Source organism: Scomber scombrus, chromosome 2 (genome assembly GCF_963691925.1).
Source record: "Scomber scombrus chromosome 2, fScoSco1.1, whole genome shotgun sequence".
In the NCBI taxonomy this organism is placed as follows: Eukaryota; Metazoa; Chordata; class Actinopteri; order Scombriformes; family Scombridae; genus Scomber; species Scomber scombrus.
The window spans coordinates 28,670,282-28,698,030 of NC_084971.1; the positions used below are offsets into that span (position 1 = coordinate 28,670,282).

The 27,749-nt window shown below is 37.9% G+C and overlaps 2 protein-coding genes across 3 annotated transcripts; both read left to right on the top strand.

Annotated features, from left to right (window-relative positions):
- The first annotated feature begins 1,287 nt into the window (after positions 1-1,287).
- LOC133995550 (zinc finger protein 37-like) lies at positions 1,288-12,895 on the top strand. Of its 2 annotated transcripts, XM_062435012.1 has the most exons (12): positions 1,288-1,408; positions 5,110-5,284; positions 5,407-5,897; positions 6,477-6,657; positions 6,963-7,015; positions 7,784-7,949; positions 8,034-8,126; positions 8,295-8,369; positions 9,039-9,125; positions 9,482-9,544; positions 10,520-10,762; positions 11,734-12,895. In XM_062435012.1, exons 1-12 carry the CDS (start codon positions 1,400-1,402, stop codon positions 12,510-12,512), a joined length of 2,415 nt encoding a protein of 804 aa, XP_062290996.1. In that variant the 5' UTR covers positions 1,288-1,399; the 3' UTR covers positions 12,513-12,895. The 2 variants fall into 2 exon arrangements, with proteins under 2 accessions (XP_062290996.1, XP_062290989.1); XM_062435005.1 differs by having other exon boundaries at positions 7,784-8,126.
- Positions 12,896-14,617: 1,722 nt separating this feature from the next.
- Positions 14,618-26,468, top strand: LOC133995539 (zinc finger protein 729-like). The gene is made up of 10 exons (XM_062434993.1): positions 14,618-14,764; positions 15,558-15,788; positions 15,887-16,258; positions 16,858-17,259; positions 17,966-18,466; positions 19,407-20,120; positions 21,271-21,332; positions 24,421-24,640; positions 25,248-25,502; positions 25,604-26,468. Exons 3-10 carry the CDS (start codon positions 16,171-16,173, stop codon positions 26,200-26,202), a joined length of 2,841 nt encoding a protein of 946 aa, XP_062290977.1. The 5' UTR covers positions 14,618-14,764; positions 15,558-15,788; positions 15,887-16,170; the 3' UTR covers positions 26,203-26,468.
- Positions 26,469-27,749: the final 1,281 nt, after the last annotated feature.

A 27,749-nucleotide genomic window follows, 5' to 3' on the forward strand; every position in this document is an offset into this window, starting at 1 on the left:
CCCACAGCTCCCAGTGTTCCCATTACCACTGGCACCACTGTTGACTTTAACCCCCACATCTTTTCTAGCTCCTCTTTCAGCCCTTGATATTTTTCAAGCTTCTCATGTTCCTTCCTCCTGATGTTGTTGTCGCCCGGGATTGCTACGTCTATCACCACCGCCTTCTTCTGTTGTTTGTCACGATGCCCAGTTACTTAGCCATCACCAGTTTGTCAGTCTGGATCTGGAAGTCCCCCAGGATCTTAGCTCGGTCATTCTCAACCACCTTAGGAGGTGTCTTCCATTCTGACCTCAGTACTTCCAGTCCAAAATCAGTTCAGATGTTCCTGTACACTATGCCAGCCAGTTTGTTATGGCGTTCCATGTACGCTGTTCCTGCTGGCATCTTACACCTGAACTGTCTCAGGAGCATCTTTGCACCTGAGGTCCTGTCTGGTGTGGTAGACCCCCCGCCTCTATTGATCTTTTACTAAGCGTCTGTTCTTGTGCCGCCATGATTAGTGCTTCTGTGCTGTCTCTCAGTCCAGCCTTTTCCAGCCAATAGTAGGATTTCTTGATATCAGCCAATTCTTTTATCTGTCGGTGGTGCATGCCATGCAGGGGCTCGTCCTTCCATGATGGTTCATCCTCCTCCTCTGCTTCATCGAGATTCTGCTGCCTGAGGTAATTACTTAGCATTTGTCTTTGGGGGCCATCTTCCTGATGTACTCCTGGATCTTGGTTGTTTTTTATCCTGGACAGTGGCTATGGTGCTTTATTGCTTTTTCACAAATAGAATGAAGCTTTCACAATTGTGAAACTGTGTTTTAAAAAGACTTTGGCCTCTCTGAGATAATCCAGTCCAGATTTTACCAGTCTAGGTAGGTGCTGCTATACTTTATGGCAGAATATATAATTATGACCAACTTAATTATTTCCTGGATTTTGTATCACCATATTCCCTAAATGTATGCATGATGTATGTATAACATTTTTACGAGAGGACAACCCCTGACCCCTTGTTTTGTGTGTGTGTGTGTGTGTGTGTGTGTGTGTGTGTGTGTGTGTGTGTGTGTGTGTGTGTGTGTGTGTGTGTGTGTGTGTGTCTGTCCGTCCCACTTGTCAAACCAAAGTTACCCCCTTATGTACAACATCAATCAGTTCTTTTGTCTTTCTATTAATGTGTCTCCATCTTATGGCCGGTGTACTGTCAGACTCTGGTCGGCAGGGGGCGCTGTAGCTTCATGCCTCGCCGTGAACGGATGCTGCCTAAAGTAGACGAAGAAGACGAAATGGTGGCGCAACTCCTTTAGCTCTCTCTCTGACAGCGGCTGTCATCTAACGCTGCATCTCAGCCTAATTTACTGTCCAGCCTGCTGTTTCTTATGACATCCTTCAAGCCCGGAGACCACTGCACACTATGTTTGAGGTGACATGCATAACTTTGCTACCATTCCTGGTCCAGCATGCCGGATGTTTGGTGTGATATTTAGACGTAGCTTTTTACTGATATAACGCGTTAGTTAGTTTAGCTGAGTTAGGTGTGTGCGTGTGTGTGTTACAGCTGACATTAAACATTATCGTCTACTTGTTTTTTACATTTAGCAGCAGCCCTAACTATTATTAATGTCTCAATAACCCCAAAGGCTAGCTATAGTTAGCTGGTGACGTTTTGTTATTAATGCACAGCAATGCAATTAGTAACAGATGTGAAGTTATAATGATTGATTTACTGCTCAGGATGGGTGTTTTTTGTTTTTTGGGAGAGGGAGGCTTTTGTCTTCCAGGTGTGATGGAAATGCATAATAGTATAGCTCATGGTGAGGTTTGTGTTTAATGCTACAAAGCGTGACAAAAGTGAGAAGTTTGTTTTTAAGTGCTTTTTTAAGATTGCTTTTATGCAAAGTGTGTGAGCAAATCTTAGTAAAAGTGTGCATTAAAAACTGGCAGCCTCCTTTTAAATATGTGAGTTTGGGGTTTATGGTTTACTATGTTGCATTTGCCAAATAAAAGCATCCAAAAGTTGATTTTTTGTCTAGTAAAAACATTAATAAATGGATAGAACAGCCACTTCACATAAATCTTAAAAAACACTTGATTAATGATGGACACTCAGGATATTATGTAAGAAAATACAGAAAAAAGTCTTAAATAATGCATTAATGCATACCAGATATGTTCAATATATTAACTTTATTCTAATTGTTCAGTGATTATGCAACAGTAGATGAGGCACTGTTATTTACGGCAAGAGAATAATATATCTATTAACTATATTATCAATCTACTGTCCAATAAAACTTTACAACAAGGTGCTGGATTGTGTTTGCATAGTTTATTATACTGCTATCCATTAAAGGTGTTCATTAAAGCTGACAGCCTCCCTTAAATATGTGAATTTGACTTTATGTGTTATGTTTCCCAAATAAAAGCATACAATATGTTGACTTGTCTATCAGGTAAAAGAAAGATAGATGCTACTTCACATAAATCACAACAATACTACTACTAATAATAATGATAATAATAATTAAGATAAGATAATATGTATCTTTAATGATCTTTATTGGGAGAAATTCAAATTAACACAGCAGTACAGTGGGGAAAAAGTAGCAGCGTAAGGGTAAAGTGATAAAATGAAATAAACAATAAACAATCATTGTGTAAATAAATCTGCATTATATATAAATGTGCAATATAGATAAATTCCTGAGATTATATACATGTGTGCAATGTTCCTGGGATTAACATAGTAATGATAGCATCAGTGTTTTTAGTGTGAGTGGGAGGTATACTGGGAGCTGTTGGATATTATGTAAGAAAACTAAAATACTGATAAAAAAGACTTAATAAGAAATAATGCATACCTAATAAACTGGGTACATGAGTAGATGTTCATAAAAGTCTTTTAATGACCAGAAACATGGACAACTTCAAAGTGCCTTAAGGTGACTGACAAGCTGATAATATTAAGTGAGAGAAAGTGAGATAATAAAACCACTGAAACAGATAAGATAGGTTCAATATATTAAGTCTGAGAACAGGAATATCAGGGCTATATTGTTACTCTTAATGTGTATTGAACGTATAATGTTCAGTGATTATGCAACAGTAGATGATACACTGTTCATTACTGCATGAGAGTAATATAATTATTAACAATATTCTTAATATACTGTCCAATAAAACAGTGCTGGATTGAGTTTGCATAGTTTATTATACATACAATATATTAGTTGTATACTGGTGTTTTTACTATGTTACATTTGCCAAATAAAAGCATACAAAACGTTGACTTTTAATCCAGGTAAGAGATAAATAGAATGATGCTACTTCACATAAATCACAAAAAAATTAATTAACTCAGGATATAATTTAAGAAAACAAAAGTACAGATAAAAAGCCTTAAATAATGCATACCTAATAGGTATAGTCCTTTAATTCCACAATAAATGATACACTGTTCATTACTGCAAGAGGGTAATATATATGTATTAACTATATTGTTCATTTACTGTCCAATAAAACTTTACACCAAGGTGCTGGATCGAGTTTGCATAGTTTATGATACCATATAGTTGTGTACAGGTATATTTACTGTAGGTGGTGTAAACACAACAATCTATTTCAGTGATTTTATTATCTCACTTTTGTAATTTTAACAGAGTTTTGTGTGCATTACTCTCAGTTGGTTATGCTGTTTACAATTCTGTAAAGCACTTTGAAGTAGTCCATGTGTCGTTAAAGGACTTTAATCACAGTTGTAGTATTTTTAGCACATGTACTCATTCACCAGTTTATTAGGTATGCATAACTAAAGCGAATACATGTAGTAAAAGTCCTGCAATAAATTACCTCTGTGACATGTCATAAAAGTATTGTATTTCAGTTGTGTCATATTGCGAGGTGTTTCTCACATTTGTCTAGCTTTAATTATATAAAATACTCAATAGTATGATTCACAGTAGTTTCAGGAAGGTGTGAACTGTCAGCTGTGTGTGTAATCATCATGAGCTTTAACACTCTGCTGTGATTGCTCTGTATGAAAAGTACACAGCAGTGTTTGGTAATTTAAATTTGGTTGCATTGCTTAAATGTAATCTCAGCTTCATCACATTATTTCTGCCTGTGTCTCAATGCAGTTCATACTTTTAAGTCATCATTATGTGTGGAAATGAATGGACACCAGTGCTTCTCAGTGAACTGACATAAATGTGCCAAATCACACAAAAACTCTGGTATGATCACATCAGGGCATTTTACTATGATGTCTCTTTATTTCTGAACAAACTGATGCAACAATTGTCATATGCAGATCAGTGTGAATACAATCTGATATTAACAATCATATAGTTGACTCAGGCTGTAAAGATGTTACATTATGTTTAAAACTGGTTTAACATGTTAACACATTGCCACAGATAGGACACACAATGAAAATAGCTGCTTTTAGGTAAACATGGCACACTTCCAGATGTTTGAAAACTTAATCTCAGGCATTAATCTCATGACATCTGTTTGTTGCAACAACTGCTTCTGGCTGCAACATCCAGTCAACACACTGTCAGTAATAAATCAAAGACATCCATAAAATGAGACGATACTTGATGGACGTTACAAAGTATGTAAGAAAAGTACAAACAGAGACCGATCTTCTTCCTCCTCTGTCTAGATTTATCACCTTCTGTTGTAACTTGTGAATCTAATATAATATAAGTTGATTAATGCCTGTCAAAGGTCTATGCTTTTCCTATTAACTTAGTGCAATAGACATCCTTTGCATCATTTCATCCTCCTACATACCTGTCTATTTGATGTGCAATCTGACAATATTATATTTGAGATTTAATATAAGACTTCTGTTCTGGCTTAATGAACGTTGCATTAGTCATCTAACCTGACCTGTTATTTATCTGTCAGCTTGATAAACTGTAAGAGCCACACTGATAATTATAGTTTCCATATATAGGGTTTAAAATATATGTTTTTAGAAGTATTTCATGCTTGTATTATTGTACAAAATGTTCCCCTTCATGGCCTCTGACTTAAACTCTGAGCTTTCTGAGGTTTGTTACTTTATCTTGATCGAGCTCACTAAATATGTTTGTCTTTGTCTTTATTTCTTCACAGGATCCTGAACTCCAAGATCCTTTGTCTCTGAGTCTAAATGAAAACTACGGTGACCAGAACTCACCATGCCGCGAGTCAAAAAAAGGACCAGCAAGCCCCGACTACACCTGTGACACACCTGAGATTCAAGTTATCATTAAAGAGGAAGAGGATGGCTGGACTGTGAGTGAAAATCGTGAGTGGAAAATGAAATCCATATTTCAAATACCAGCATCACTTCACTCGATGAGATACGCGCCGTCACTCTGTCTTGATTTTTCATGTTTCTGTTTTGCCTTTTTATATCGTTAAATACAGATGAGAGCTTCGGCTCGGATGCAGAAAACGAGGATACTTCCGCACACTCTTGTCATCCGCACTTCAAAGCGTGTGGGACTGATGACTCCGTTTCGTGTGGAGTAAAGAGACACCAGAGATCCTGTTCTGTGGAGAAATGCTCCGAGGAGTCCGCCGGTCCTGCTTACTGTGAGCAAAGTTCCTCCGCAGCGGAGGAGCCACAGAGACACACGCTCACGGATTCAGAAGAGAAACCTAAGCTGTCATGTATTCGTGGAAAGGGGACGGGACACGTGTCTGTGCATCAGTACAACAACACAGCGGAGAAACCGTTCTCCTGCGCGCTACGCGAGACGACGCCCAGTCTCAAAAGGAACGTGAAAGTCTGCGAGAGGACACGCGCGGCGGAGGAGTGCTGTCCTCAAGACCAGAACCTCGACGGAAAACAAAGCACATCTTTGTCAACAGAAGCAGAAATACATCAGACCAAAAGACCAGCACCTTACCAAACAGTGTGTACAAATAGTTGTATTTATTTATGCTAATTTATGCAAACATTACAATATTTATAAAGAAAAATGTCCTTTCACTTGTTTCTTTCACCATCCAGTAGCAGTTCTCTATGTCCAACATCAATTCAGGGACTTCATTTAAGTACTCTTTTTATACGTTTCTTGCTTATTTTATCATTTTAATATTATTTTGATATAAGATAATCAATTCAGGCAGATTTATCATTAACCTTAACCCTAACTAACCAAACAAGATAGATAAATAGACACTTAGACACTTTATTGATCCATCACAGTAAATTGCTTGGTTTACAGCAGCTTCATCCACATTTACAGCAACATGTAACATAACATAAAAACACATCTTTAACTATCAAATGGAAAAAACTCAAAAGTAATATATAAAAGAAATATATATGTAATAAATATAAATATATGAATACATATATGTGCAAATAGTGTCCTGCAGTATCTAAAAACAATCTAAAAGAAACACCTTAAAAGACTCAAATTTGAGGTTAAAAAAAGTTTAAAGATGTGAAAAATGACAGTGGATGAATGTGTGTTATCTGTGTTTAGGATTCTCCTGAATGTAAGCCCCTAATGTCACACGGACTCACGATGGCGTCTGCAAACCTAGAGGACCAAACTCTCCATCTGACTGTCAGGCTGCAGGCGGGGGAGGAGGAAGAGGAGGAACAAGACGAAGAAATCGGTGGTTTAATCAACTCTGATGGCGAAGTGGTGGAGTGGGATAACAGTAAGTGATTCATTACACGTACAGTTTTGTGACTAATGAAAGCAGCGTATGTTTATTTACTCCAGAGCTTTGGAGAGTTTATTTAGTAAAGATTATTTTAAGCAACAGTTCAAAGAAGAGGACATTTTATTCCAAAACAAGATCAATTATGTGTTTTTAATGAATAGCTGTAGTTCTTTTGTTTGCTGGGTCATCAAATGTCCATTACTCCACTGGGTGGTAATAAATCACAGCGCTTTCATTTACGTTAAGTCTCAACACATGATCTAAAGTTTTTTAAGTTTTGACATCTGTATTTTTAACAGGAGACAGCCCTGACAGACGCTCTGAAAGCACAGAAGGTCCCAATCCAACCAAGGTAAATTGTTTTTAGGCGTTCACTTCTAAAGATATATGTGTGGATTGAGGATTGCTCCCATAATACAAAGTCAAATCTCTAAATTCCCAGAATTGTTAAAAAAACTCAGTCATTATAAATCTTTCAGTTGTATCTTTCTAATCCCTTTCAAAGTAATTTCCTTGAGATATAATTCACTCATCACAGCACTTTTCCCATCACTGGAAACATTTTTTATAGTCATCCTGTGTCATTGAGTCCTCCTGAAATTCTTCCAGCATTTTTTTCACGATGGAAAATATTCCTTTCATTTCCAATTTTAGTTTCAACAAACTGTTCATACATGCTGTATAGCGGTAAATCCAATAACCAAACCCTACTCCTGTTGGCACTTGGCATTTTTTAGCTTCCCCCTCACAATATAAAGCAACATCACATATTGATAGTTTTATAATTCAGGTTTCCACTTTGAAAAATCTTTTCATTTCAATTCATTCATTCATACAGAAGTTATCACATGTATCATAACCAAAATGATGATGATTTGAATGATCTCAGGCATCCACAAAGTCACTTAAATCCCATTTTTCTCATTTCTATTTCCATTTTTGATTTTACAGTCCAAAATGATTGGAATAGCACAGTTTAAATTGTGTTTTATGATCGTCTTTAAGGGTCACTGGAGCACAAACACACATAAGAGCAGCTTTCTGTGTACGGGTTTATTAAACAGTAGGACTGGCATCTTTGGCTGATGTTTCTAATGGTTTTGAATGGTTATGATCACAGGGTGTCGTCCTGTCAGAGTCTCAGCTGCAAGGCCAAAACCAGAGAGACAGCAGTAGTCCGACACTCATCATGGAAGTTGTGTCTGTGGGGGAAGATGAAGAAAGGGATGAAGGGGAGGATAAAGAGAGAGTAGTGAAGATGACAACTGTTTCGCCAGTAAATCGTGGTAAAAAAAAAAGGAAAACTCTACTGGTTTTACACAATATCAGACACAGTTCTGAGTTGATCTTTTCGCACGTGATGTTTGCAGGAAAGAGACACAAAAGGAAGAAAAAGGCTCCTGCAGTCACAGCGGTGTCATCGGACGTCCCCGATGAAGATGAAGAAGGTCCTGCGAAGCGTGGTGAGTGAGTTGATGTTTTAATGTTTAAGAAGTTTATGTTGCAGCTTTGGAAGAGTAAGAGTTGCTTGAAATGTTTGATGTTAAAGGCATCAAAACTAGTTTCACTTAACATTCAGTTTGTGTTTGTTTCTGTCGTAACATTTTCTTTTCTTTTTTTTCATAACTAAGTCAAGCGAAGAAGCAGAAGAAAGATTGTAGCAACTCCACAGGTGTCAATCGAAGATTTGGAGGAAGAGCCTGGAAGTGAGTGTTCCTGTTGAACCCCTTTCACACATATTTCCTGAAAAATTTATGGGATAACCTTTCAGGAACTAGAGATTTTCTCTATTCACACATGCAGGAACATTTCTGTCTTGCACCTTTTCACATATGCTGGAATAGATGTGACAGTGCAGCAGATATCGGTAATGCAACACTTTCAGATGCCACACACTGTAAAACTGAAAAGAAGAAGAAGAAGGCAAAACTTTAATTTCATAAATCAAGATTAGGTTACTGCACTGCTGTTTCTCACCTCAGATGTTTCCAAAAACATATTTGAATGTACCATTTAGGTGAAATATGAGAACGTTTGTGACACAGCAGCCATGTTTAAAACAGACGAGCCAAAACCAAGCACAGTCCGACTCGCAGTACATCACCCACACATCAACTCACACTTCGTTCACAGCCATACCAGCACTGTCGCTGAAATGTTACTAAGTCTTGAGGTGAGAAATTGGCGGTACAGATTTCCCTGGATATCAACCCCTGCTCCCATTCACACATGACCTCATGCAGGAAATGTTCCTGAACATTTTAAGGAAAGACTGCATGAAAGGAGCTTTAATTTTATGGTCAGTGCATCTAAAATGACAATTTTGCATGTTAATGTTTTATACATTAATATTAAGTAATATTTTTCTTTCATAGTATCAAGACGGACCAGAAGAAAGAGGAGGCCCGTCATCACAGTGGAAACAGAAGAATTAAACACAAAAAGTCTCCGTCGTGCTGCTGGTAAGAAAAGGAAAAGATTACACTTTTAAGTCGGGTTGGGTATCGTTTTATTGATTCTGAATCCAGTTCTACTCGTTGATTTGAGTTTGTAACAATTACCGATCCTGCCTGAAATATTATTTGAGCAAGAAAATAAAAATAAATCTATGATATGGATATTTGTAGGCTTTTTAGTTTTCAAGAAGTTGACAAGATAAAATTAAGATAAAACACAGCTGAGCGAGTAGAGTCAAAAAGTGCATTTCATGCCAAGTCATGTTTTATCAGACCTAATTCAGTACTGGCTCTTGATACCCAACCTTCAGAAACCCTCATCAATTTAGTATTGTAGTAAACTTACTTTCTTCTTTTAACAGCAAAGCGACCGTACAGAAAAAAGAAAGATGCCAAACCATCAGCTGAAGGAGGAGAAAGTACAGGTACTACAGCACAGCACCACAGCTCAGGCTAATGTTTGGCAACTTATCCCCCAACACAGTAGTTTCTAAGCTGTGTTGAAATCGTCGTCCTTTTTAAAAGTTGGCTCACACCATGTTACCCCACTCTATCTTAGTTTCAGTGTCTTAACCAGCAATGTAGATGACGGTGGACACACTGTTGACAGGAACTATGATTTTATGACGTACACCTGCCAGGTATTTTCTCTTAATGGACACACGTCAGCCAGTCAGGCCACACTATAAGCATCAATACTGAACTTTCTCTCATTTAATCTCACACACACTCACACAGGGAAGACACATTACAGAACAAGGACACACAGTGACATTGATGCAAAGTATCAGTATCAATTTATTGCAGAGCAGCAGCAGTTTTCAGACCTGCGGTTCCAGTCCGACCTGTGTCACCTGTCACTAAAAAACAGCAGCAGCAGTTTAGATCAGGAGGATTAATATACAGGATCTGCAGACAAGAAAAACAAAAAGAGAAAAAAGGTCAACATAAAAACCTCAGAATGCTGCTATAAAAAGTAATAAACTGCCACTATAACACTCATTGCCTGCAGGGGGCGCAGTGTTAAACTGCAGCAGCTGTAGATGAGACATCAACACGTCCGCAGCTGCAGATCTAAACTGCTGCGTTCATTTATTTTCCTGTAATATGAGTGGCGTTGGTTAGTGTGTGTGGAACTGCTCTGAAAATGGCTTAACTGATCCATCACATATTAAGTAAAGTTAAGGAGTAGATTTGAGTTTGTGAGTAAATTAAAAGCCAATTTTATCATCTTGTTTGGCATCGAGTGGTTTTGTCCACTTCTTGTAAAAAAAACCCAAACATACAGACTTGACTGCAGCTGTTTCGACAAACACATTTTTAAGGGAGTATCTGGTTAATATGTGGTAGCTACAATCTCATATCACACCTGTAACTTCACTTCCGTTTTCCACACGTAGGGAAGAAGCGCCCCGGCAGAAAGATGGTTCAAGTACCGATAGAAATACCTCCTGAGCTCCTGAAGAAGCCCAAAGAGAAGATCGACTACCACTGCTCAGTGTGCAGCAAAGAGTTCCCTCACGCCTACAAACTAGAGAGACACGAGCTGATCCACACGGGAGAGAAACCTTACTGCTGCTCCATCTGCGGGCGGGGTTTCAACCAGAAGGGAAACCTCAAAACACACTACAAAGTCCACTTAGGTGAGAGCTGTTACAGGACAACAGGATAATACTGTACTTAAAGGGATATGTTGGGTAATTTTACAAATCACATGAAAAGGTTCAAAATCAAGAATGAATTCATATTAACAAATATGTCCTGTTGCTTGTTCCTAGTCCTCTGTTCCATAGACGTCCTCTATTGTTGTAATCTATCTATAATTGTTGTAAACTATTTAAAAAAACACATCAAAAAGCTTCACTGTTGTACTGGATGACATGTTCTTTCATTACTATGATCATGGGTACTGTAGTTTATTTTGAGTCATTCAAGGATCACTGTGCTGCTACAGTTAATACCCACAAGAGCACCAAATCTTAAAAATAATGTTCATTTAATGCACAATTTTGTATAGTTTGAGTTACATTTGATTGACATTTGAAGACTTGTGTGCCCAGCTGTTTTTAGGACATTATTTAGCCTTTTTAAAAATGTAAAGTATATTTTTTATAGATTCATGTCTTCTGTTGGGAGGAATCGGCTTTGAGAGCCACCGACCGGCAGAGAATATGTAAAGTATTGAGAGATGGACTATTGTGTTGTTCATTTTTGCCTTTTCATGGGATATGTGGATAATAAGAACAATGCCAGCCTTATAACTTTATACAACTATCTCAGATTTTTGCGTTTCTACTATGGTCTGACTAATACAGGATTTTTGAGGATGATGCCGCTATTGATATTTAAAAGTTAAAAAGAATCGGATAACGATGTATCAGTTGATATTCTTTACACAACGCATTACATACATATTTTTCATTTGTTTTTTTACAATTGCAACATAGAAAATGTGCTGGGTACGATATTTTACCATTGAAAAACAAACTTGTCACTCCCCTCTTGTGGACAGGTTAGAAAATACAGACGTTCCTTCACAAAAATATGAAAGTGAAGTAACGCTGAACTCGACAAACAGTAAAAGCTGATCTGTCTCTTCTTTGTCTCTCTGAAGGTCGAAAAGGGGCTGTTGATTTTGAAGACGAGGTGAATCCAATAGCGTCAGAACTCACTGAATACTTGAAGTCTCTGCCGGGGGAGTCGAGGATCAGGTCATCCCTTCACTGCCTGGAGTGTGGGAAGGACTGTGAGAGTCAATCAGCTCTACAAGCACACCACATCACCACACATTCAGCTGCCGAGTCAGACGCGGTCGAACACAGCACATCACAGCTCCTCTTCTGCCGCCGCTGTGGCATTCAGTTCACTGAAAAAGAAAAGCTGGAAGAACACATGAAAACCCACGTGAAGGACAAGCCCTTCTCGTGCCCCGACTGCGGCAAGAAGTTCATCAATGAAAACTACATACAGATTCACCAGCGCATCCACACCGGGGAGAAACCTTTCCTCTGTTCCCAGTGCGGAAGAGGCTTCCACACCGCTTCCTCTCTGAAGCTGCACGAGATGCAGCACTCCGAGGAGCGGCCGTTCGCCTGCTCCATCTGCGGCAAGAAGTTTCGGATAAACTCGTACCTAACAGCACACTACCAGACCCACATTAAAGACAGACCTTTCATTTGTTGCGTCTGCGGGAAAGGCTACTCCAGAGCCGAGGAACTGAAGGTGCACCACAGGCTGCACACCGGGGAGAGACCCTACGAGTGCGGAGATTGCGGGAAGAGCTTCATTTATCGCCAAGGTCTGCGACAGCATCAGCGCACACATGCTGGAAAACGCATCGGACCGACCAGACAGCTCGGTAGACCAAAGCAACAGGCCAGGCTGGACATCTAACAGTTGCTCTATTGATGCTTTTTTTTATTTGTTGTTAACTGTGTCTGAAAATATTACAGTAAATTGCGCTTCTCTCCTGCTCTCCTTCCTTCGAGTTCCTCCCAACTACAGCAGAGACAGTCACTGTCTGAAAATACAGTATGCGCTACAGTCGGTATGGGTTGCCAAGAATATTTTGGAAGCTTAATGTGTTGTCCGTCTTGTATTCATGTTTTGTACCCATGTTTTTATGTTTACTATTCTCTAGTAGCCCATCTGTACAATTTGAGTGCCTTTGTATCCTGCATGCCAAATACTAGTACTTAATGTTGAAAAAAATATGCACAATATCCTTGTTATTTTAAAATCCATGTTGATGGAATACAGACATTTTTCAGAAACAAGTCTGGGTGTTTTTCTACATTTGAAATAATGGACTCTTTACATTATTAAACTTATATTAAGGCCTACATAGTTTCTCCAACCAGCAGTTCAAGCTCTATTACTCCACCAACTCTTGAACCCTCCAGATACAAAATCTATTAATCACAGTCATTTAACTTATTGTGTGACTTATAAAAACTGTCCACTGCATCAATGATAATTTAGGTGAGTGGTAGGTATTTATTAAAGTTATCAATTTGACTTGTTTTTTAATGTTGATTAACATAAAATAAAAAATCCAATTACACTGATTGTGATTTAGTGATATAAAACTGAACAACATTTAGTATCAAGCCATATTTCAGTGACAGTATGACAGCATAGAGATATAAAGTGGAGAAGTTGATTATACAGCAGCAGCAGCCCTTCAGTTTCTAAAGACCTTCCACCATAACAACTCACTCATTGATACAAATTCAAGCTGAATACAGCTGCTGTCCTCCGAGAGATGAAGCTACAAACTTTTAACAGTCTCCTTGATGCCTTCAGGGTGGTAAGTAAAACTAAAAAAAGATTGTGGGTGCAGTATCACTTTAATGCAGGAGTAATTTGGTAAAACAGGCTGAGTGAGGATGAGTGAACTGTGTAATTAAAGAGAGCACACCTTAGTAAAGTGTTGCATAAATTACAAGACAGATAATCTTGTGGTTTGATCATGAAAGCTGGTAAAATGTAATTAAATCCATGTGACTACATACTTTTTAGAGATACGCTGCAGTCTACAGCTAATGAAATGTTTTTTTTCATTTGGTTTGCATAAAATTCATCTATCTGTTATGAGTGAAATCAAGGACATATTAGATGGAGGTTTGTACTACACATTTCCCATACATACATTTGACATTGAATCCATAGGAATAAACACTTAAATAGGGCAGTAACTAATGATTATATTCAGAGAATTGTGCTAAACAGCAATCACTGTATCCTAAAGCTCAAGGTGATGTCCTCAAATGTCTTGTTTTGTCCCAACCACCCAAATATATTCAGTTTACTATCATAAAAGACTAAATAAACCATAAAATATTCACATTTAGGAAGCTAGAATCACATAATATAGATAAGGCAATTCATTTATAGTAAACAAAATCATCCACAGTGTCTCATTATTTAATGTTGCTTATTGATAATAATAATGACTTAGTATCTCAAAACAATGATGACTTATTAGTATCTCAGTATATTGAGATACTGTCATTTTTAGATACTGTCATTATTTTGAGATATTTTCTCATTATTTTGAGATAGTTTCTTTCTATTTTGAGATACTAAGTTATTATTTTGAGATAAAAAGTCATTATTTTGAAGTTTCTCATTATATTGATTTACAGGATCTTTTTTCCAACACATTGGCGGAAATGGGTTTAGATAAACTAGTAATACTGTAAAAAAAAAAAAAAAAAAAATGTATAAACAGTAAATATTTCTAAGCAGTCATATCAGAACAATATATAAATAAAAAATTATCATTTGTTTTGGTCAAAGATTTAGATATTAATCATTGTTTTCGGGTAATCATATTTTACATAAAGTGACTGACACTTAAAAAGTAGAATAAAGATTACAGTCATGAATGTATTAAAGTCAACATTAAACAGCAGCTTGTTTTACTTCTTTCTGACCACCTGAACTGGCAACCCTGGAGCTAGCTTCCTCTGGCATTGATATCCCTTCTTCCCTATTAGCACTAAGAGCTAAATGCTGCAGTGTTATTCATGCTTTCATTAAACACATACTTCATTTTTTATTACATGCACATTGGCGACGCTGAGACTCGGCTTTCTGTGTTAAAGTTGACGTGGTGTTGTTTTTAATCTGCCATGAATGAGGTGAGTAATAAATGAAGTCGGCTGCAGCACCATGCTATCTAGCTGTTAGCTGATGGTCCAATAACAACATGTGAGTTTGAGTAGCAAGGTTAGCATCTAGTTTGTTGTCTGCAGATTAGTCTGGTTAAAACTTAAAGCCTGTCAGCTGAGAAGATAATCAGGTTTCAGTGGTTTTAAAGCCGATTAAGTCAAGTTAATAGTTAAATAGTGTTACTGATCAGTGGTGGAGGAAGTACTCAGATCATTAAAAGTTACATTACCTAATACAGTAATGTAAAAATACTCCATTAGTAGTACAAGTCCTGCATGAAAACTTCATTAAAAGTATTAAAGTATTATGAGGGATGTAGTATGCAGTATTACAGTAAAAGTAGTGGTTTGGTCCCTCTGACTGATATATTATTATATATGACATCAGTAGACTATTAATACTGAAGCATCAGTGTAAAGTGAGCAGCAGATCAATCTGAGGAGTCATGAGATGATTAATGGGAGAGGAAAGAAGAAACAACTAAGTTCTGATACACAAATCGGTTTTCAGTTTTCTTCAATCTGAATTTTGGTGAAGTAAAGGATTATTTGAAATGTATTGAAATGAAACTATGTGAGAAGTTTAGAGGGAAAAATCATTATTTAGGGAGTTGTTAACAACTCATAGACATCTGAACCTGACTATACACTGCTTTTTGTAAGACGTCCAAGCCAAAAAATGTCAAACGGAAATACTCAAGTAAAGATTGATGTATGAAAGTGCAGCTTTTTCATTTACTTTCCGTGGTTGTCTCACTTTTAGGAACCCTCTTGTAAATGCCCTCACCGTCTAATCATTTACCTAAAGTCAACCATGGACGACAACATGGGAACCAACCCAGTGTAAATGATGAATGCCTTCACAGGGATGGAAGTCACTGTGGAAATAATCCTTTTCTTGGAGATGAGTAGTTTCACTGCAGATAAAAACTGAGAATGAGGAGTGTTGATTCTTAGGTTGTAGCTGAAGCTGCATGGATTCCCGTACAGCCAAGTGAGTAAAAGACCAGAGAATAGGACACTGTATTAATCTGCACTACACCCATTATAACTTCTCTCGAATGTATTCTGATCTTTGTTTCTTTCCTGCAGAAAAAGTTAAATTGTGCTGTGGTGACAAGACTCTCAGACTGCAGCAGACAAACCTCAAAGACACCAGACACACACACAACAAAGACAGGAAACATTTCTGCCAACTTTGTAAGAAAGAAGTCAGCTAAAGTCACCTGCACCTACGCACTAAGAAACATCACAGAGGAATCAAACTGCTTGAATGTATCTATTACCCTTTCTAAACTCTTTGATTGTCCGCCTACGAAGCCTCACTAGCGTGTGAAGTCTGTTATGAAATCACATGCTACAGAGAGACAACTGTCATGACCAACGTACAAGTAGAAGAGGAGGCAGTGGGTGGTTTGATCAACTCAGAGGGAGAAGAGGTAGAATGGGATCCTGCCAGCTCTGGTAAGTGGACATAGTAGTAAACTTTATTTCTGCAGCACCTTTCAAAACCACAGTTACAAAGTGCTTCATAAGAAAATGCCAAATTATTTAAATCTCTTCCAGTGATTGTCAGTGAGCCACACTGCTGCTACATATCACAAACTCTTTGTACTACGTTTTAAATTTCTCATAGAACTTCAGTACAATGTTATTCATCTTTGGAGCCATTTCTAGATAAATTAATGTAACCGTAATCTTTGTAGTGAAGGCTCATCGATGTGTTTTCAAGAAAAGATACAGAAAGTTGCCAGCCATATCCTTTTAACACAGCTCTGATATGCTGTAGGAATTGGTCAGCAGTAGAATAAGGCTGATATCTGAAAGTAAAAAACAGGAGCAGAGGAGAGAAAGCAAACTCCGAACCACAATGATTCAATGAGTAGCTGCACTAGCTTTAACATTTTTGCCACTATGATTGGCTCATTTGTTATTTGATTTAGCTTCAAATTTAGAGATTCATCTAATAATGATTTCCAGCTGGTCCTGTTAAATGATGAGATGTGATGTTTTTCTTGTTGTATTTCAATCTAACAACAAACTGTCTCTGTTTCTTTGTGTAGGAGACATTCATGATGTGCATCAGACTGATGATCAGCAGCTGGACAGATGCATGGATCGGTCTTGCTGTCGGGTGTGTGGGAAGAAGTTCTCGAACAGCGGAGCTCTGCAACGACACCAGAGGTTGCACGCAGGATCCAAACGTCACAAATGTTCCCAATGTGGGAAAGGGTTCAGTTTACTCAACAGACTGAGGAGACACCTTTTAATCCACACCAAAGACAAACCTCTTACGTGTCCACTGTGTAACGAGAGATTCTCCCACGAGGACAGACTGAAGGAACACCTCGGCACACACAGGTGGTCCGCTGAAACCGAGGATGCAGCTGAGGCTTTGGATGGAAGAGGAAAACCTGCTGGAAACCTGATTAACTCAGATGTTAATGTGGATAAGAATCCTGATGGTAGGTTCATTCATTAGTAGTAAAAACAGTGCTGTGTCTATCATATCTGAGAGTCAAATGATATACTGTAAGTAGAAATGTTACTGTAAACAATTTTTAGCAGAGCTTTTAAAATAGTGAAATCCTTCTCATTTAGAGGGTCAGATTTTTAGATCTTTAAAATTGTATCTGCCCTCACAATAAAATGACAGTAAATGAGTAATTTGTGCTGTTTAAACCATTAAAAATCACACAAAAATTCCAGCAGTAATGTGTCTTTGAGAAAATCCACGGCTCTAAATAGTATTCACAGGAAATGTTTCTGTTGTAGAATATTAGTTCCAGTGAGAAACATTCACAGTCCACACTCTGTGGATTATTAATAATAAGAGGAACACTGATTCTGAAAAGAAATTATGCTTTGAGCACCACAAATTAAGTTCAGCACACCTCGATTGTGTTAAAGTAGATGTAGAAATAGAGAAAGAGATCCCAAAACCTCGACACATAAACCAAAACTATGTGTGTGGCTAGCTATCACAAGGGGTATGTAAGAAAATAATTTTTTTTTTCAGTCATTTGGGTGAAAAGAGCCTGAGAGATAAATGAAAAAATAAAAATGAAATATCGTCAGTCAACAAGATTCAGAAGGATGCAGAGAAGAAAGAGTGACATTTCTGGTGTTTTTAACTGTGCATTAACCAGCCTTTTTGTGTCTTACATGTAGGAAAGGCTCCTGCTGCGATGACATTACCTGGTGACACACACACAGCTACATCAACCAAACCTGAACCCAGCTATTCTCTGAAAACAGCAACACACAGGAAACGTCAGAAGAAAACTGAGGCTGAGAAACTCTTCAGCTGCACAGACTGCAGCAAGGACTTCCAGAGCGTGTACGCCAGAGACCGCCATCTGAGAGAGAAACACGGCAAACACCAGCGTCACACGTGCAGCGACTGCGGACGGACTTTTAGAGGGAATCGAATTTTGATAGTTCATCAGCGGATCTACCATCCAGCACCAGCAGCAGATGTGGAGCAGCAAGAAGGGCGCAGGGCTCCGAAGACCTACATGTGTTCAACGTGTGGGAAGCAGTTCCCTACCAGTGCTTCTCTGAGCAGGCATCTCATTATTCACTCAGGGAAGAAACCGTACAAGTGCACTTTGTGTGGAACAGGTTTCACACAGATCGGAAACCTCAAAACACACCAGAAGATTCATAAAGGTGAGAGCGCTGAAGTTCACAATATTTGTTGTGGTGTTTTTTAAAAGTTTTTATGTTGTTACAGATTCTTTATGATCGTGTTTGTCTCTCTGTTGAACAGGCAGTAGATACTTTAAATATTACAGTGGTCTACGATGCAGTTCAGGTAAAGAATTAGGCTGCAAATATGCATCCAGATCTAGCATTATTCCAAGTCTATACTCTGTTAGTTGCTGCAAGCTGTGCTAAAAAATTGGAAATATCTATATATCTTAATCTCTTAAATGTTTTCCCTTTACATAAAGAAAAGATAAAAGATCTAAAAAGCATCTGAACTCGTACAGCAAACATGTTATTTACACATCGGGCAAATCCAGAGCAGCATTATCATTCTTCTGGAATCATGTTTCTGGCTATATGAAGCAAAGAAGTCCAATATTCACTATCCTTCTTCCTCTGGTTTGGTCTCCACCAACTCCTGGGTAAAATATCTTGTCCTTTAGCTGCTAAAAACAGTTCATCAGCTTGTCTCTGACTTTGTCTACCAGGCAGGTGGCGTACTTTATATTTGTTAACCAAAGTGGTAAAGTAGCAAGCTGTAAAACCAAAAAAATAGCTGAAAGACACTTAAACACAACTGAAGGAAACTACCTTGTCAATAAAAGTCACAGGAAGTGATCATTACCATGACGACTGAAGAAACGATACCTGAATAAAACCCAAGGTATAAATTATCACCCAATTATGTGTTAGACCTTTTTTTTTTAACTTCATTCCAACTTATTACCCCAGGTTTTACACATATTTATGGAAATTCTGCTCAATAGGCCTAATTTAAATGAAACTTTACCCCATTTTTGAGATAATGCCTGCTGTCCTCCTGGATCAAAATTGACCCAAAGAATATTTATTAATGTAGCTTTAAGGATGTATGAACTTAATCGTCTTTTTCTTCCAACAGAGAAATTAACCAACCCAGCAGCTTTAGAAGAAAGTTCCACTCAACCCGAAGAAGCACCATCATCAGTGGATATCTACTTTTGTCACCTGTGTTGGACGCAATTTTCTGAAAAACAACAGCTGGAGGAACATTTGAAGCAAGTCCATGAATCAGAGAAACAGTTCCCCTGCACACATTGTGGCAGGAGATTCTCATGTGTTCAGAAACAGAAAGAACATGAGGTGGGGCACGAGGGTCTGAAGCCCTACCAGTGCTCACAGTGCGATAAAGGTTTCCAGACTTTAAAGGGGCTAGAAAACCACAAGCGAGATCACACAGGAGAGAAACCTTTCCAGTGCGTTGTATGCAGTAAAAGATTTAAGCAGGAGTCCACTCTGAGAGCCCACTACACGACGCACTCTGGAGAGCGGCCCCACCTCTGCTCCATCTGTGGGAAATGTTACACGAGACCCGAAGAGCTCAAAGTTCACCTCAGAGTTCATACGGGAGAAAAACCGTACCAGTGTGACCAGTGTGGGAAAAGTTTTTACTACAGGCAAGGCTTCAATAACCACAAGAAGACTCACAACACCAAACCAATAGGCCCCACCCGGCGGCTCGGCAGACCCAGACATCAGGGGAGTCCCAGGAAGAAGAGCAGGACCAAGAAGGTCTCACAGGGAGCTCAGTCTGACTCAGATGGAGAGGACCCAACATGGGAGCCTCCAGATGTTGGTAAGTGTGCCGTGAGATCCATGATCCTCCAAAAAAAGTTTAAAATTAAAGTGTGTTAAGTTCAAGAGAAGTATTTAACAATAGTAGCAAATCTATTTTCACTTCACAGATTTATATGATTTTACCCAAACTAGATAAGCAGTCTATCACTCTATTGGAAACTATAATATAATATGCTAGGACATAATCAAATTTAAAGTTGTTTCTTTCTATGTTATTTACTTTTAGGTATTACACAACACAAAACACAAGATCAACACAAATAAAATGACACTTTTTTTTTTTTTTTTCTATACAATATATGACGTGGAATAGGTGCCATTAGTGTGTTTTTATGAGTAAATAAGAACATTAATCAGTTTTGTGAGCAATAAAGCCATTATTAGGATCTTAAATACTGTGATGAATTAATATTAACTTCCAATAAGTTGTCATTAATGTTAAATATTTTTTTAATTATCATTTAGAACGACTTAATTCAGGGACTTCAGGACTCTTCTGAATGTCTTCCCTCTCTGTCTGCCGAGTCTTTGTAATATAAACTAAAAATAAATAAATGTAAAGCTGTCATTAGAAGATATTTAATTATTTGTGTTAGGTCTTCGGTGTTAATTAAAATGGTTTTGTCTTTAATTTTGTCTCTGGTACAGTTGTGTAAAGTGAGGCAATTAAATGCCTCGCTTGAAGAAATTCTAGTAAAACCTTGTTTTAATTTGGCACATAAAAAATTTATTGCCAGTACAGGAAACTCAAACCCTCGTGCATGTGTGGCAGAAAAAGGTCTAATTCAAGGCACTCAGTTACATTAATGATGGTTCAAAATTTAAAAACCAGTATCGTACTGGTTTAGATGCAGACCACATAACTGATACGTCTGTTGTTAGATTTCCAGCTGCTGACCTTCGTTACGTGTCATACCCCTCTTGCTAACCCTGTTTTGTCTCCTTCACTTCACTCTAGTGAATAAAGGTGAAAATGCCCCAAATTTAAATTAAACTTTTACAAATATGAGCTAATAATAATGTGTGGTATCTACTTTAGTAAGAAGTGATCAAAAGTCACAACCCTTAAGAACGTGAATAAAGTATTAGTTATTTATTATATAACTGGAGGCTATAATTGATTGAATATGACTCATTTGTTGATACAGGAAACAGGCCTCGTCATCACCATGGCAACCGAGAAAATCCCGCTGCAGAGAGCCACGTCCAGGTGAGAGAAATGACATCTCATACATTGTTGTATAAAGTTGCTGCATGTTCATTGTTGCTTCATATTTTACAGACATCTCACGACTCCTCGTCTATCTATCAAAACTGCTATTGTTGTATTTTGTTTTTACATCTATGATAAATGTGATTAAAAGGAGCTCATCATTCTTGGCCTCTCTTAATAATGACATTTTAAAAGTTGGAAGTTAAAACTGTCACCAGGTGCTGCTGTGAAACTTACAAACTTCGATGGTACCAAAAAACAGCATTCTCAGGTTTGAACAATTGTCTAATATTTTTATTCTTATTTATCTTATTATTAGACGATCAGGAAGGTGGCTTAAATACCTGCAAGCTCGTTGCCTTTAGTGTAGATCTGGAGAGTTTTTGAAAATGTACAGGAATCGAATCTCGAGAGAAACACAGTTCCTTACTCCCGTGGTCATTGATTTATTTTTATTTACCATTATCACTGCATTCTGTGTAAATATAAATTTCATATCAGGAACAATAGAAAGAAATGTATGAACAGTTTGTCCAAATTTCAAACACTGCTCCGACCATGAAACAGTTATGACATTTACCATTTAAAGACCTTTTTTGTTGTTTTTGTAGATTAATTAATTTTACCTTACCTTTATTTAACCTGGAAAGTCTCATTGAGATGATACTGAGAATCATTACTATTAAATAATGATAATTATTAAATATTAGGTTCTATTCTCTTCATACACACATTTTCTTATCTTATGATTCAGTACATTTGATCAAATCTTACATAACACATACAGTATGATTGGCTTATGCACATGTTGATGAATATAAAGAGTCTGGCTGGTTGTAGTCCCGTCAGAGCTGCAGTCTGAGTGATGGAGGGAGACGTGCAGGTCTGAGGTGAAGGAGGACGAGCAGAAGAGTGGACAGACGCTGCAGGGACAGAAATCAGAACAATTGAATGTAAAATAATGAACATAAACTGTTAATAAACCAGCAGCAGCAAAGGTTTCATTCCTCACAATGTTGCACTAACTCACACTTCAAATATTGCTAACTAATATTAGTGATTTACCGAGTTAAATTGTGCAAACTTGTGTCTAGTGTTTATCTAAATCAGTTTCTGTCTGTCAAACTTAAAACAAAGACAATAAATACAGGAGACAGAGCAGTACAGACATTTAGTGTAGCTAGTTATTACCAATTAATATTATCTATGTTATCTTGTTAAGAGATGATCAATAACCTTATGAATATGACAAATTCAGAGATTAAACAGTATCTCTTAGAGCTCGTCCACAGCAGAGAAACAGCTGAATAAATGTCAGGAAGGGCAGTGAGTAAATATTCTCATTTGTACTCAATTAAACCCTCGGCTTTACTCGGGTATACTCGGGTTAAATTGAAGGCTCTGGTCTAGACAGGCCTCAGCTGAACCCCTCTCTTTATACCCAGCCGCATTCCGCTAAAAACCCGCCCTACTCTGCCTCTGATTGGCTAATTCTGGTCCATGTTATACAAGAGGAGGGAGCTGATTGGTTAAGGCAACAATAACAGCGTCAGAGCCAATCCGAAGCAGCGTAGGGCGGGCATTCTCAGAATGCGGGTGTGAAAGAACAGAACCCAAACAACGTTATCTGTCTGTGCTGGGAGATTGTCCTTCCCGCCGCTTTCTGCACGTTTCTGTGGGCCAATCGGAGCTTTGATCTCGGCCGCTACGTGACGCTGAGGTGAGGTTGTATTTTCGTAGCGTGAATTGTTACTCTTTGTTCATGTTTTTGGAGGTGACAGTGGTCAGGCTAAAGTGAATAACACCAGAGAGAGAGAGTGATTGTTCATCGCAGAGATGGAGAGAGTTTGCATCAGTCAAGTTTGATGAGCTGCAGCCTGAACAGATACTGAAGGTAGTGACAACCTCTGCAGCTCAATGCAAATAACAACGAGCCTTTAAAGCCACCTTCCTGATATGTAATGTTAGCTAACATAAGCTAACTTTATGGCGTTTGTCAACTCAGTTACTAGAATAGGAAAGTAACTGAGTAACATTGCACAAAAGTACAAACTTGAGGTACTTTTCTGCTCATTTATGAATTAACACATTTTAAATGCAGGTATTGTAGTTTTTACTCCACTACATTTATTTGACAGCTTTATTTACTAGTTTGCAGATTCAGATTGAAAAAACAAAACATAATCAATCATTAAATTATGATACTCTTAAATCAATAGGGTTGCAAAACTTTACGTGGGAATTAACAGCAGTAAACTGGAAATTACTACAGGGGACTTGCATGTAGTTAGAAAAAAACATATCTTGTAGCATTATCTTGGTTAAAACAACCAGATTTCATGCAAATACAGTTTAATATCTACTATATTCCTCAATCACATGCACATATCACATGCCCCTACATGCACTGTGCATTAATCCATCACATGCACACATGATTTCTAGAGGGGCAAATGTTTAATTTATTCAACATTCATGTTTTTGTTGTTTAATGAAAGAAAGTTTGTATAAATTAATCAAAAATTCCAGTTAATCTCCGTTAATTCCCATATTATATTCCCATAATTCCCATGGAAAGTTTACAACTTGGAATATTTCTAAAATTCTCTAGCTTAACTTTTCATGGAAAGTTTCTGGAAATGTATCGGACATTTTCTCCCCATTTGCAACCTTATATATATCAAAAAAGCTTTATTGGTCCCCAGGAGGAAATTCACAAACTACGCAGCAGTATCTCTCCATCTACCTCCAACGCCATGAGATGACACATCTGGACACAAATGCAGCAGCACTTTAATACCTGTCCTTTAACCAACTTACACAAGTAAACATATCATCAGCAGTTTATTTTAAAAGCTGCACATTAATATATCAATAATCCAATAAAACATATATGATTATCAAATAATATCCTGATCTCAAAATGCTCCGAAATGCTTCATTTGCATGATTTTAGTTTTGTATAATGTCACTTTTCTCACAACTCTACAGTTTTCAAGCCTGATAATACAGTTTTTTTATCTTAATATTTAAGACTCTTAAGAGTAGGTGTTTGGTAATGATTTGAAACATCTTATGTTCACAGGATAAGGATCACTTAACGGAGAGCTGTCCAACAGAGCAGCCCTCCTGGCCCTGTGGGACTTCCTCTGTGCCTCCATCCTCACAGGTGGGGCTCAGTCCATCTCGAATGCGTAACACCGCATCAAAGAAGATGCACCTGAGCAAGAGTGCAGCAGAGATAAATCACCATAAAGAACAGAGACCGGCAGCACAGGACCAGGATCACAGCAATGAATCTACAGGTTGGTTATTAGTTAGTTGATGTTAGGTTCAAGCAGCTGTCAATGTCTTTATATTAACAATGGATCACATCACTGCTTGTATGTGATCAAACATGACTCCAAATTAGCGTTAATTTGCTCCAAATCTGCTGGTTTAAACACACAGCTCACTAACAGGCTTCCCATTTCGTTGAAAAGGTAAGAGTGCATTAAGAGCTCTAGACAGAAGTTTTTTTGTTCATTTGAAAGGAAAAAACGGTCTTAGATAAGTGTATAAGAAATATTTTAAAAGCAAGAAACTCCGCACACTGCAGCTCCTAGTGCAGGTAGATCTAATAAGATACCACAAGTGTGAGCTCAATGCTCTTCAGACTAACTAAGCTCTTAGTCTGAATAGCTATTAAATCTACCTGCTTTGGGAGCTGCAGTGTGCTGACTTTTTTTCTTGTTTTTACACTTTTGTTATTCGGTCCAGCACCTGCTTTCTCACTCTGGAAGAAATATCTTAAACAAGAAGAAAGTATTGCAACAATCAATAAAAAGCTAAAAGGGGCTCAGGAGGGACTTGTTTCCCAGAAAACTTTGCTGTATTCACACTAACTTCTGTTTTTTAAAAATGTATTTAAAGAACCTGTTGATGAACTCAGAAGCTCCAATGAACAGCTTCAGGAGAAGTCGTCTGAGGAGCCAAAACGGCACCAGGCGCCACGCAGATCCAAGAAGAACTACGACTGTCCGACCTGTGGAAGAGCGTTCTCTCACAACACCGCTCTGCAACGACACCTTGTGATCCACTCAGGGAAAAGACCTTTCAAATGCTTCATATGCGGAAGAGGATTCACCCAGAGTGGAAACCTCAAAACACACATGAAAGTTCATAAAGGTCAGAAACAGCTCCTGTTGTCCATATTGTTTGTTTTTTAATACAGATGCTCATGTAATCCAGACCTGTTCTACATTTAAATATCTTTGTTTTTCTCACAGGAGAGTTACCAAATTGGACATTAGTCAAAGAGAAGAGTCCCCCTAAAGAGTCTGCTGTCACAGTTCATATGTGTGGAGAGTGTGGGATGGACTTCCCTCAGAAACAGCAGCTGGAGGAACACCGCGATAGTCACAAGAAGCCTTTCGCTTGTTCCGACTGCGGCAAGACATTCAAAAACGAGTATTATTTCAAACTCCATCAACGCAGACACTCAGGAGATTATCTGTTTTTCTGCTCGGAGTGCGGGAAGAGTTTCCTCACGACAAACTCACTCAAAAAACACAAGTTGACTCACACTGGAGAGAAGAACTTCCACTGCGAGCAGTGCGGAAGGGCGTTCTCGCAGGCCTCCCACCTCAAAGGACATTTAAAAACTCACAGCGGAGAGCGGCCTTATCTGTGTTCGATCTGTGGTAAAAGTTACTCCAAAGCCTACGTTCTTAAGGTTCACCTGCGCGTTCACACTGGAGAGAAACCGTATACTTGTGAGAAATGCGGGAAGTGCTTCTATTACTATCAAGGTTATCAAGCGCATCTGAAGATTCACGACAAGAAGCCAAAACCGCCAACGAAGCCGCTGGGTAGACCAAAACAATAACAAGTTAGCCGAAAGTAATGAATGACGTCATCTGGGAAAATCTACAGTAATTTGAGCCGACATACAATACAAGGAAAAAGTGAATAAATCATTCTTTATCCTCCTGTTACAATGTGAAGTATAATAATAATAAGTGACTGAAGTGATAGGCAAACCAATATGATAGTGCTCTTATATGTGTTACTGTGTGTTCAGCCATTGTTACTTACAGTTTATGGGACGATGGTATTTAAGACAATAAACCATAATATTGTGAATCTTTATGAATGTTTATATTCATGATTGACCACAAACCTTTGATCAGTGTTAATTTTACCCAGTCATTTGACTTTAAAAGTTAAGGTAAGTTAGGTTAAGGGTAAACTTTATTGATCCCCCTAGTGGGAAATTCAAAATTGACACAACAGTATTCTTGTAATAAGTGATAAAAATAAAATACTATATACAATAAACAATATCTAAAATAATCTGCAGTGTTCTTGGGATTACACAGTAGTCTTATTAGTCGGAGAAGGAGGAACTGGAAGCTGCAATGAATTGGTGTGTTACAAAGTGAAAAAGGTCTTACTGTAGAACTAAAGAAAGACAAAAGTTTCACTTCAAATGTTATTTTGTTGGTTCATCATGTTAGTTAAAGTCAGTCAAAAGTTTTGGCTTAAACATCTTGGGTTACTACAGAAGTGTATTGCATTCACAACTGCAAAGTTGACTAACAACAGTATCATTTATATGACTTATAGACAGGAGTATCTCCCAGGGTCTCAAACCCAAAACAAAGTCAAACTGGGTTAAACTAAACACCAGGCCATGTTTGCTTCCATTAAATCGAGCTTTCAAGAAGGGAATGAAAGTGTCTGTTTTAAATTATCTCGTTAATTCAGAAAAAACAGCTTTTTTTTCAAGTGAATGCAATACGCTTCTGTATGTTACTGTGATTGTGCCACAGGATCATAGTTTTAATGTTACTTCTGCCATGGTTGGAAATTCAGTTTTAGTTTTTTTGACAACACAAGGCAACCAGACAGCACACTAGGCGATATGTGCAATGATTGATTGAATACATGCATTGATATTTTCTGCAGTCACAAACCACCAAAAACAATTAATAATAATCCCCACAACCATCCCACAGGTCCTCACCAATATACATCATCACTCCCCTCCAAAAAAAAGAGACATTTTATGAACTTTGTCATAATATTAAATGTATTTTGGATCAGAAATGTGCTAAATGATTTGAATTTCTGAGCTGCACTCTGAAGAGTTTGTATGTTTTCCATCTTTGCTCCTCGTGCTCGAGCACTAAAGACTTCTAAAGTTAGTACCTCATAAAATGAAAGCTTCCACTGTGATGTATGCTGAGCTTGTGGGGCGGTTTCCATCTGCGTACCAACAATTTCTTTGCAGCAGTGAAGTCTGCCAACAGAACTCTCTTCAAGCATTAAACTGAGCAATGAATCATCATCATTTTCTTTTAGAAATACGGATGTATCTCATAATTAATATTATGCATCCACTCAGAATCTTGAAATATTATCTTGTGTAAA

Bases quoted from the DNA above. Each gene is read 5' to 3' on its own strand.
- LOC133995550 (XM_062435005.1), top strand. The intron at 7,016-7,783 runs GTAAATTGTTTT...TTATGATCACAG, and splicing joins AAGGTCCCAATCCAACCAAG to GGTGTCGTCCTGTCAGAGTC. The intron at 9,126-9,481 runs GTAAGAAAAGGA...TTCTTTTAACAG, and splicing joins AAGTCTCCGTCGTGCTGCTG to CAAAGCGACCGTACAGAAAA.
- LOC133995539 (XM_062434993.1), top strand. From the start codon at position 16,171: ATGACCAACGTACAAGTAGAAGAGGAGGCAGTGGGTGGTTTGATCAAC. The intron at 21,333-24,420 runs GTGAGAGAAATG...TTATGTTCACAG, and splicing joins CTGCAGAGAGCCACGTCCAG to GATAAGGATCACTTAACGGA. The intron at 25,503-25,603 runs GTCAGAAACAGC...TTTTTCTCACAG, and splicing joins ACACATGAAAGTTCATAAAG to GAGAGTTACCAAATTGGACA.